Source organism: Amblyomma americanum, unplaced genomic scaffold (assembly GCF_052857255.1).
Source record: "Amblyomma americanum isolate KBUSLIRL-KWMA unplaced genomic scaffold, ASM5285725v1 scaffold_425, whole genome shotgun sequence".
NCBI lineage: Eukaryota > Metazoa > Arthropoda > Arachnida > Ixodida > Ixodidae > Amblyomma > Amblyomma americanum.
The window spans coordinates 411,072-423,111 of NW_027526896.1; the positions used below are offsets into that span (position 1 = coordinate 411,072).

The window sequence follows — 12,040 nt, forward strand, 5'->3', positions numbered from 1 at the left end:
TCATTCCACCCATTGTTGTACTCAGGCGAGCACCCGCAAGGTGACGTCCTAATGCTTTCAGCAACGAACAATACACGGCAGAAAACTGCCTGGACCATTGCTGCTCGAGCATGCCCACGCATGTGCTCTCTCAACACGACCAGACTTTATGGGAGCTACGCGCTCTTTCTCATAAGCGCGCGCGCAGCCGCCTCCAATGCAGCCATGCCTCCGCACCGCAGCCGCTTTAGGCCACTTCGTCTACGGGGGTGCTGGGATGTCAGCTGATGGTCTCAGATGGGCAAGTCGAAGCAAAAGGGAGGAGCGATGAGTGTTGCAGTAAAGAACAAAAGCTAGGCTGAATGGCGCTAAAGAAATCGTTCGGGATGAGTTGCTCGGAATGGGCCGTGACAATTCCATGAAGTTTCTCGTTATCATGAACGACACGTTTTGGAGGCTATTAAATTTAGATCAGGAAGTTCACATACAATTTAGACGACACACTTGATATTGTGAACTGCGAGAAAGTATTGCTCTTGTGCAAATTCTTGCCACGCTCTGCACAGAGCGGGGGAAACGATCGGATCGCTTGAAATAATGGTCCCTGGCGCTCTCTATGTTCAGTCTTATGGGAAGCTGCCGCTTATTCCTCATCTTAGAGCTGTGCGGTCCTGCCGCATGAGCAGCAAGCACAATTTCCTAGCCTTCAAAGATTGTTTTTTTATTTTTTTTTACATGTACAGCGTCCGCAGCATCAGACTCTGCAGTCTGTCGCCATGATTGTCTGCTACAAATCGGCCTTATTTTTTCTCTTTCTCAATTTCATGTGTTTCACAGCCAGGACAAAAGGCGACGCCACAGATTCGTGAGAGGGCAGCGACCGTCATCCAAAAGGCGTACAGGAATTACCGCAGAGGGGAGGGACTTCAGCCGCGCCTGAAAAATGCAAGTGACATTCAAAACTGTGAGCAGGACAGTCGCCTCGCCATGCTACTGGTAGCAGCAGCCTTTTGCGGCCGCGCCATCTTTGTGGCTTGTAAATAAAATATAATTTGATTTCACCAGCGCCGGCGAGAGCATAACACCCACAACTCTTGACCGCAGGGACTTCCTGGAAGGTCAGTGTACTTGAAGCCGCCTCATCTGCGCGAGAACCAGCGCGTGCTGCTGATGTCGCTTGCGCCTGTCCATATTGAGGTGAGCACATGCACAAGGCAGAATCAGTATGCTGTCGGCCATCCCTTTTTTCATACTCCTCCTCTTAAACATTTTAACGCCAGGAACAGGTTTTAGGCTATTCAAATATATAGACGGCGCTTTGTTGACTCTGGTCAGCATTTTCTAGCACGCTACTAGCACTACAGTCCATTACAACTCAAGAATGCAGCGGCGAATTCCCCTCGAAGAAAGCCCTGCAGCCATTGGCGTCGACCGGTTTTTATCATGCAGAGACTGCACAAGTAAGGGAAGAAGAAAGGCCGTGGGGAGCGGGTTGTTCGGGCTAGAGTGTGGAGTTTAAATAGGAGCGTAAGTACGTTCTCCCCGTTTAATTGCGGCTGACACCGTTCAAAACCACCCGCACCCCACCCCGTGATCGCGTACGCTACCAAGCGCACGCCGACCACGGCGGGCTTTCCTCTGGGGAAAACGCACTAAGAAGGCATTGGTTGCGACAACAATAACGCCAGCTAGCAACAAAATACACTAAGGAATCGATGTCGGCCGACTCACCAGCACGGTTACGAGCGAACGTTCGCACACGCTAGGGCTGGGGAGACACTCCACGGCCGGACGGAATGAGAGCCAGGAGAACGTTCTCCCCCACGAGGCTTCGCCCCGCTGGCAAAGAGCGGAGAGCCGCGCCGTCAAGTTTGTACGCGAGAGAGAGAGAGAGAAAAACTTTATTGTCCAGAGGAAATCGGGGCATGCCCCTGGGTCCCCGCACGACCCCACTTCACTCAAGTGTTTATGTCCCTAAGGTCCATAACACTGGCAGCCCGTCCTGTGGCGATGGTCTGCACGGCCGGGTCCTCTGAGTGCAGCAGGGTCTCCCAGTCCTCCCAGGTCTTGAGGTCCTCTAGGCCGCGCGGGGGAGGGTCCGCCGGGCAGAGGGAGAGGATGTGGAGGGAGGAGGCGAAGGGTTCTGGGCACAAGGTGCAGGCAGGAGTGGGGAAGGAGGGATGATAGTGGGCTAGGGTCAGGGGTGAGGAGAGTGTGTGTGTCTGTAGTTTGCGCCAGAGTGTTGCGTGTTTGTTATCTAGAGAGGGGTGGGGCGGGGGGTGGAGCTGGCGCGAGGCTCTGTAGGCCTGCGTCATCTCGCTGAACGAGTGCATTCGCTCCCTAGCGAATCCCCGATCCGAGGCCACCTGAGCCCGGTTTAAAGAACCGCGGGCTAAAAGGTTGGCGGCCTCGTTTCCGGGATTCCCGGAGTGCGCAGGCACCCATATAAGCTCTACATGGCGGGGTGGGGGTGCATCGGGCGAGTCCAGTATGCGAAAAGCAGGGACGTGGACTCGGCCTCGCGCAAAATTTAGAATTGCAGTTTTTGAGTCTGTTAAAATGTACCGGGCTTCCGTGCGGGTGATGGCAATTGCAATGGCGGCTTCCTCTGCAGCCTCTGGGGCGGTGTCTCGGGGGAGAGGTAGTGTGAGGAGGGCGGATGAAGAGGAGTCCACCACGGCTGCGGTTGCTTCGGTCACCCGTGCAGGCGGCGTCCACCCATACGGCGTCCGCCTCGGAGCCGTATACTCGGTGGAGTGCCTTCGAACGGGCTCTGCGGCGTTGCTCATGGTGGGAAGGGTGCATATTTTTTGGCAGTGGCTTGATGACGAGCTCTCGGTGAAGGGATTGAGGAATGGGGAGGAGGGTTGGGTCGTTGGCCGGTATTCTGATTCCGAGAGAGTCCAGGATATACCGACCTGTGGAGGTTTGTGTAAGCCTTATGTATTGGGCCAGTCGATGGGTCTCCACGAGTTCCCCGATCGTGTTGTGGAGGCCCAGGCCTAGTAATCTGTCTGTGTGGGTGTTGAGGGGAAGATGAAGTGCGACTTTGAATGCCTTGCGGATCAAGGCATCCAAAGCATTTATGTCGTGTTTGGATAGTTCTAGGTATGGGGTAGTGTAGAGCACACGGCTGAGGACAAAGGCATGAATGAGGCGACAAAGGTCGCGCTCCTTCATGCCTCTATGATGGCCCGAAACTCTGCGGATGAGATGCGATATCGCGCCTGCAACCTGCTTGAGTTTCTTGAGGGTGGTGGTGTTTTTGCCATCGTTCTGGATATGCAGGCCCAATACGCGGAGGGTGTCAACCTCTGGTACAGGGTCCCCATTCAGTTGGATGGAAATGGGGGAGTGGGGGGAGCGGTGGTTCTTAGGCCGGGTGAGGAGCAGTTCGGACTTCTCTGGGGAACAAGACAGTCCGATGTTCTGTACATAATTTTGGGTGAGGGTGGCTGCTTCCTGTAAGGTGTTCTCTATGTCGCCGTCACTGCCGTGGGTGGTCCACAGTGTGATGTCGTCGGCATAAAGAGTGTGCTTAAGGTGGGGAATAGTTGCCAATTTTCGGGCGAGGGGGATGAGGGTGATGTTGAAAAGGAAGGGGGAGAGGACGGACCCTTGAGGGGTTCCGATACTCTGAAGCGTGTAGGAGGGGGAAGAGAGAGGGCCAAAATGTATCTCAGCCGTGCGGTCAGTGAGGAATGCTTGAATGTAGGTGTACGTGCGCGCACTCACATTCAATGGAGATATGGCAGTCATGATCGCCTGACGTTCGATGCGATCAAAAGCTTTGGAGAGATCCAAAGCTAAGACTGCCTTGGTGTGACCAGGCAGAAGCGGGTCGAAAATGTCATGTGTGAGTTGAAGCATGGCGTCCTGTGCGGACAGATGGGGGCGGAATCCCACCATGCTATGCAGGTATAGATGGTTGTCCGCCATGTGCGCTGTGAGCCTCGCTAAAACAACATGCGACGAGATCCCGAGCCGAGGAGCTCCCCCGCGCGCGCTCAGCAGTCAGCCATCCGTGGCGCTCATGTCGCTGCGACGTAGGTGCCCTCTCTTGTTCGTTAAGTAACTAGGGAGCGTCATGGAGCGCCCCTCTCCCCGCCCCCTCTGCACCCGCCGTAGGAGGGTGCATCGCGGGAAAGCAAACCAAAGGGGAAGACGCGGGGCGAAGTCCCCGCAGATTCAAGATGGTGTGGCGTCGCTACGGCTGAAGACAAAGTCCCCTATTCCTTTCCTGCCTACAGCGTCTGCCAGAGAGCCATATCTGGACGACTTTATTGGCTGGACAGGCCTCCTCTGAGGGGCATTCGCAGCTGCATTCTTTGACTTGTAAGCCATCCTGTCTGTAATCGAACCCTAAGGATGACAGGCTGCCACACGCAACCCGGTGGACAGGTTGCCTCGCTGGATGCCTGGCTAGCGAAAAAGCCGTCCTGTCTGTGTTTGAAGCCTGGGGATGGCAGGCTTCCCACAACCCGGTGGGCACCTGCCCACCATGACAGGTGGACAAATGGAAATGAGGAAAATTGGTTTCGCCGCAGCTGCAGCGAAGTGTCGCGACAGCTGCATCAATGTGGAAAAGGAAATAATGTCCCACTAGTTGCTCCCACTATGAAACAAGTAACAGGATAGATACAGCTGAGTTGAAAGGCGGTAATCTGCGTCACGTGTTCAGATTGCAGCATAGCTCGAACCACAGATCCGTTCGGCTCTACCACGGCAACTGAAAAGTAAAAAAACTCTCCTTTTCTGACAGCTTGGCAGCAGAGACGCGCAGTGGTTCGGTTCTGTGCAATACGCTCTTCTCTATATAAGACGCTGCTAAAGAAGGCGGCTAGAAGGAATTCAGAAGCGGTAGGTGCTTAGATGGTAGCCTGTTGGTGCTTACCCAGTGCATAGAAAAAGCTAAGGCGGAAAACAGACCTCTGTATTTAGCTTCCTGGACCTAAGCGGGGCATACGACAACGTGAACAGGGAACTCCTGTGGAACATATTAAAAGATGAAGGTGTCGGTCATGAGGTAATTCATTTTATACAGGAAATATATCGAGAAAATGAACTTGAAATAACATGGGAAGCATATACATGGGAAGAGTACAACAACTGTCGAGGTATACAAGGATTAAGGCAAGCATGCCCTTTATCACCGCTGCTGTTCATGCTTTATATGATAAGTATGCAAATAAGGCTACTAGGAAGCAGTCTTGTTAGGATGTGTCATACAGATTAGGCGGAAAGGTAGTTGAGCAACGACTACCAGAGCTTAATGTATGCTTCGACATTGTTATTGCGCTACTCAAGGTTTACACCGACAAGAACGACACATACAGACAGGGCGTAAACTATCAACTGATTTTATTAGGATTTTATTTAAGACTTATTCTTCAATGTTCCACAGAATTATGTACTTGATGTGGTGCAAGAAGCAATGGCTGAATATGGTGAAGTGAAATTTATGGATGAAAGCGGTGTTTGCACCTTGGATTTTGTGGCTCTCATGGCGAAGTACTTCTCTTCTCTGTTCATCGAGTTCGGCGGGGAAGTGTACACCCAGAAAGAAGGGATATGTATTGGAAGCTGCATAGCGCCTGTGCTCTGTGACTTGTTCCTGGCCAGAGGAGACCGACTGCTTGCTGAAACCTTGAAGCCACTCGGTGTCTTTAAATGTTTCAGGTATGTTGATTTCTCAGTCTGCTCTCGTCAGGGAGGCGTGACAGAAAGCTTCATACACGACATCTTGGAGAAATTTGAAACAGCGCACCCTGGACTTTAGTTTACGCATGAGGTGCCGAAGGGCGGAACCCTGATGCACCTCGACATCTCCATCTAAGAGGGGCAACATTTATGCTCGAAATTCAAATGTAGAAGTGAAAAGGGACTTTTGCCGTTTGATTCTGCGCATTCGAAGCTCACAAAGCGCGGAATTGTGATGTCTTTCTTCACCCAGGCAGTGAAAATGTCCTGTCATCACAAAGTTATTGACAGCATCAACTTGCAAGCTGAACGCCTGAAAGCAACGGGATATCCCACACAGATGCTTGTATCAGTGGCTGATAGTGTTCTAAAGACAGTCGTAAAGGAGAAACAAAAGGACAAAAAAGAGCGGGACAAAAATAAGAGGCCGGTTGTATTGGCTTATGTACATGCCGTCTCGCATAGGCTTAAGAAAGTTGAAGAAAGGCATTATGTGGCAGTTGTGTTCTCTGCGCCAAACAAACTGAGAAGTTTGTGTGCTGAAGTTAACAACCCACAGCCAAGGAATAGTGAGAGCACGTGTGGGGTCAAGCACGCGACCAAGTTTGTGGCATGTAACTCCGGAGTCGTGCACAAGATACCGTTATCATGTGGCAGGGCATATGTCGGCCAGACGGGACGATGCCTGAATGAACGGCTCCGGGAGCATCGCAGGTTTTGCCGCTTGACTCCCGCGTCGGGTAATCTGGCGGCGCATTGCTCCAAGTGCAAAAACTGCAAGCCATTGCTTGGTAGCAACACTGTCATCCTGCGATCCCAAGATAAAATGCAAAGGGAGCTATGTGAAGCATTCTGCATGACGTCTGAGAAGGAAGGCACTTGCGTAAGTGACCCGTTGGTAGCGCTGACGAAGCGAGAGATAAACTTTTAAAGGAAGGGAAAAGACTCCGTCCCCCACGCATGCCTGTCAGCAGAAGAAGATTAAACAACTCATCTCCATGAACCTACTTGTATTTGTGTCTTTTCATCTTAACAGTTCATATAAAACGAATTTCCCACGCAATAAAATCAGTTGTAGTTTGCGCCCTGTCTGTTTGTGCCGTTCTTGTCTGTGTAAACCTTGAGTAGCACAATAAGAGTGTAGAAGATTACAAACCAACTAGGCCCATTTCAAGCTCTTCTTAATGTATGCGGACGATATTGTACTGTTAGCAGAGAGCCAGGAAAATGTGCAAACTTTCGTTACTTGCTGTGGAGACGAAGGAGACAGTCTATGTGTCAGTTTTAGCGCGACTAAATCAGGCGTGGTGATTTTTAACGATACAGCTGATGAGGTACTTATAATACAAGGCCATGAAATACACCAAGTGGCCGAATACAAATATCTCGGGGTATGGGTCAACGAAGGGCAGAGGTACACGGAAAAGCACGAGCAGACTCTCATAGCTAAAGGGCGAAGAAATTCCGGGGAAATGAAACAGAGCAATGGGGGGGGGGGGGTGCAATAGGTATGATGTACAGAGTGGTATTTGGAAACGAATAATGGTGCCGGGGCTTACTTTCGGGAATGCGGTTTTGTGATTAAGGGCAGAAGTTCAGTCGAGATGAGAAGTAAATCAGAGAGCTGTTGGAAGATTAGCAAAAGGTGCCCACGGGAAAACTACCAACGAGGCAGTACAGGGGGATATGGGCTGGGCATCGTTCGAAGCACGGGAGCCTCAGAGTAAAACACTATACGAAGAACGCCTGAGGAAATTGGACGATAGCAGGTGGGCAGCTAAGATATTTACCTACCTATACAGAAAGAGCGCTGACTCACAGTGGCGGAAAATAACTAGAAAGCTAACCAGTCAGTATGCCAGAGACGAGGACGGAGAAAAAAAAGAGCATTAACCGACCGGTTAAAAACACGGAAGGAAAAAGTTCGATTGATTCAATGAAAAAAAAAAGCATAGTGTAGAACTATATCGATGCTGGAAAAAGAAAATCAGGAAGGAAGCGTTTTATAAAACTGAAGAGGCAGTGCCCTACTCTTTGAAGCTAGGTCAGGGTGTCTTAGAACTCGCATCCACAAAAAGAAATTTAACAAAGAAGATGACACATGTGCTGTGTGTGGTAAATCTATAGAAAATATAGAGCGCCTCTTAATAAAATGTGATTGTATCCATCTCAATGTCGATGCAGCCATAGTCACTCTTCCTGAGGTCCTTGGGTGCAGAGATAACAATAGTCATGTAAATAAATCTGCGGTGTAAATTAGCAAAACGTGTTTGGAAGATGTTTGGCTCAAAAGCAGAGAGGTGACATAAGTTTAAAAGTGCAGGAAAACGTATTTAGAAAAATGGCAAATTTATTAACGTACAGCGCAGTAAAAGAAACAAAGGAAAAACTGAGCATAGTGGTAACTGCCCTCTCCCTGTTTCAAATGGGGCCCTCCTACCTTCCATCCGTCCATCCATACATCCAGATACGCATGCACAGGGTTCGCCCCCTTCTGCCCACCGCATTGTGGCTCTGCTTATGTCGCGCCCGACAGCTCTTAACGGGAAAGCCTTGACGCAATCACAGACTTCCGCTCTCCCACTGACACGCAGAACTGGCCTCCCCCTGCGCGCTCCACTGAAACGCTTGAAAGCTACTGCGATGCCGGCGGCGCTGAGGCCTCCGGAGCAGCGCAGTACCAGCGGCAGCAACCACTCCCTGACAACATGGACCCCAACCTGAGTATGGTGGGTCGCATGGACGGCTCCTTCCTCAGGACCAAGTGAGTGACATTCCAAGCTCAACAACACCACTGAAAACTAATGCTGCGCGCCGCAAGGTGGCGTCACCACTTTGCGTCAGCCGGAGTGATGCGGTCCATCCCTCTTTTCCACATTTTCTTGCTGCTGAGGTGAAGAAATGACGCTCAGGCTTTTCTCTCAGCTTTGCATGTTAAGCTCTCTGAGAACTTGTATGTTTACTGAACAAGAGCGATTGCACACGGACACCTGCCTCATAGCATGCACGAAGTGATAGCCAGCGCCTCCAGGTGCGCTTGTTGAACGAGGTTTAGTGTCTATCATTTTTGTCACGCTTTTCACGAACAGTTTCAAAGCAGCAACATTAGTGATAATTGGCACATATTACAGTACGTGTTTGAATCCTACCGCGGCGGCCGCATTTCAATGAAGGCGAAACGCAAAAGGCGCCCTTGTGCTGTGCGATGTCAGTGCACATTAGAGACATTAATAATAATAATTGGCTTTTGGGGAAAGGAAATCGCGCAGTTTCTGTCTCTTATATCGCTGGACACCTGAACTGCGCCTTAACAGAACGGATAAAAGAGGGAGTGAAAGAAGAAAGGAAGAAACAGGTGCCGTAGTGGAGGGCTCCGGAGCAATTTCGACCACTTGGGGATCTTTAACGTGCACTGACATTGCACAGCACACGGACTCTTTAGCGTTTTTCCTCCATAAAAACGCAGCCGCCGCAGTCGGGGTCGAACCCTGGAACTCGGAGACCTCCACTATGGTACCTCTTTCTTCCTTTCTTCTATCACTCCCTCCTGCATCCCTTCCCTTACGGCGCGGTTCGGGTGTCCAACGAGATATGTGAGACAGTTGTCGCGTCATTTCCTTTCCTCAAAACCAACTTTCAATTTTGTTATCGTGTCGCTGCAGTCGCCGTTTCGTGCTGGTCGCAAACATACAGAGGGACAAGAGGAAAATCGCTCTTGCTGCTCAGTGCTTCATGACAGTGGTATCTGAAAAAGGCTAGTTGCTTAGAGGTGGTCGCTTGCTCTATTACCGCCACATGGCGCCGCTTGGCTCAAGGAAACGCTAGGAAGCTTCGATGCTCAGCTTCACTGTTTTGGGTGACGTCAACTGTGTCATTTCCTTCCACGGGCACAACTTTGTGACCCCGCAGTGTTATTCTGAGCAGCGACACTTTCGGCTGTCAGGGCCACGAGAATGTTCTTTACAGCTGGGAAGCACATAAGTCGTGTTTTCAGGCAAACATTTCCTAGCTTCGTGTTCATGCCAGACATCTATGCAATTCTCGAGAGACAAAATAGCGTCTCACAGCAGAACGGCGGTAGGCACCACCATAAACGGACGAGTTGGCACAGAAGCGTTCTAGGAAACACCCTCTGTACTGAGAAGGTAGTGGCATATTCCCCCTTTCCTCCTCGAGCCACCTTGTCCATTATTGCTTTCGTAAGGGTCAAAGCTTGTCGACGGATATTAAAAACGCGAAGCTTTGCCCGCGTTTTTTGTCAGTTTATGATGAAAATCTCTATTCCGCGCAGTCACAAAGACTCATGCAATCAGTCGTACAACTCGTTATGACGCGGCCGTGTGTTGCACATGCGCTGAAATTTTCACTCGTTTTCGATGCCGAATAAAAACCGCCTTTATAGCCCGTGCGATGTTTTCAGGCAGCGCACCGAGCCAATCGTAGATACAGAAGACGGGGAAAATAGTAAGTGCGAAAGCGAGGACGGCGGCAGCATAGAGAATGGCGCTACCTTATAGGGGGACCTTAAAAACCCAATCGAAGAATTTTGTCAGTATTCGGCATTCACGAACGCCGAGAAGAATAGCACGACGGCATTGTTTAAGGACGAAGGTCAGTTTTTCAAGGACGAAGTCTGGAAACTGCTGCCGGATGGCAGAGGTGTGGAGTTGTGTTGGACCAGTTAAAGGATATAAAGTACGTTCTCGAGCGGAAAGGCTCATGCGCTACTGCTATACGTATACCCAGCTTAAGAAGACAGTTCGGGTAGTTGCTCGTATTCATGGTTAAAAAGAGCCATAAATGCGAAGGCGAAGAATGTACCGAGACGACACAAGCGCTTACTTTGGCCACAGAAGTTTTAACTGCTGCAGCCAGTTGTGGGAAATAGTTCATCAAATTATTCCGAGTTCAATTTTACCATTTGTAATAATGTCAGACTTGATAAAATGTCACGCTCCGTAGAGGGTTAATTGGGAACAATGCTAACAAGGGTGACTCCATTCAGCTCTTATTCGCAATGCAAGCAATGCCACTGTCGGTATACAAAACACGAACGGAGAAGGTACACTTTGTTTTATCAGGAGTAAAATTCTTTCTTTTGAATAGACGACCTGACAAACTGAGATGACACCGCAAGAAGACATTTCTGTTGACTGCGATTGTGTCACATGAAACTGTAGTAATCTCAGAAACAATGTAGTCTTAGTTTTAGAGTAATTGCACCAAATATACCTCGTTGCTACACGCATGGCAGCGCTACCAAGAAGTCAAAAGCGAAGGTTAAGCTGCAACAGCGGGTCGAAAAGGCTGCAAAAGGAAGCTCAACTTGCGACTTCAATCAGTGCGCACTGCCTCACGTATTGATCTCAAGGAGATGGCCAACCGGACACATTAGCAGATGACAGTAACTTTTCGATCTCGGCTGCGGTGGCCAGTATCGAAAAAGTGCACGCAGTGTTTGCGACCTTTCCTTTTTCTGAGCAGCTTGCAGTCCTTGTGCCCCACACTTCTTACCAAGCAAAAAAGTTCATAAAGCGAGCCATCCGTAATAATTAATCACTGGTGGTGTAATCTGTGCTACATTTCTGTTGGAATGCTGCGTGCTGTTGAATGTTTTGGTCTCATGCATGCACAACCTACAGCACAATGGGGGTTGTTACTAAAAGAACCTATAAAGGTTCTTTTCGTTACGTCCTTTTAAGCACCCACATGGCAGCACCAGTGGCGTAGGGTGTACATGTCTACTTAGAATCCTCGCTGTTCTCGGTAAAACCATTTGTTTTAATTTCATTTACTTTCCAATGATGTCACGCGTTCCGGATGAGGTCAGTCAGGTGGATGCGAGGAACGAGGACACTAGTGTTGAGGAATTTGTTGCACGCTATGAGTAAACCACACACAAAATCTATCACATATGAAGGAAGCAAACGCGGCCACCACCATGTGCGAGCGTAGAAAAGAGCACGTGCGTGGGAAGCTATGAACGCGTGCTCAAATACAACAGAGACCGTATCAAAAAGATAATCTGCAGGTTCGAAAAAGATGAAAAGCTGCAACGTTTTCTAGGAGTCTCGCTTTGGTCATCTCATGAGGATATTTTGCATTCATAAGTGGAAAAATTTTCCTCTCTCGTGCATTCCTCTTTGTGCTTCGTTGCATACGAAATTGCTGTAAATTTTTAGAAACCCTGTTGTTGTTAGCGTCACGCTTCTTCCAACCTATTGCGTGAGCAGTTAAGTGCCATTTCATTAGCTTCCAACACCTGTGTGCCAGATAGCAGAAAGGGGAAATCGGGGCATTGGGGGCATTTACTGCTGCAGCAATTGCATCAGCGGTAGTCGTCGTTCTGTCTGCGCAAGGT

The 12,040-nt window shown here is 49.7% G+C and overlaps 1 protein-coding gene across 1 annotated transcript in view; it reads left to right on the forward strand.

Moving 5' to 3' along the window:
* Positions 1-8,387: 8,387 nt before the first annotated feature.
* Positions 8,388-12,040, forward strand: part of LOC144112579 (alpha-scruin-like) — a 42,998-nt gene continuing 39,345 nt past the window's right edge. Inside the window, exon 1 of the mRNA XM_077645380.1 lies at positions 8,388-8,443. Coding sequence (XP_077501506.1) covers positions 8,388-8,443 — 56 coding nt within the window. The remainder of the gene's footprint in view (positions 8,444-12,040) is intronic.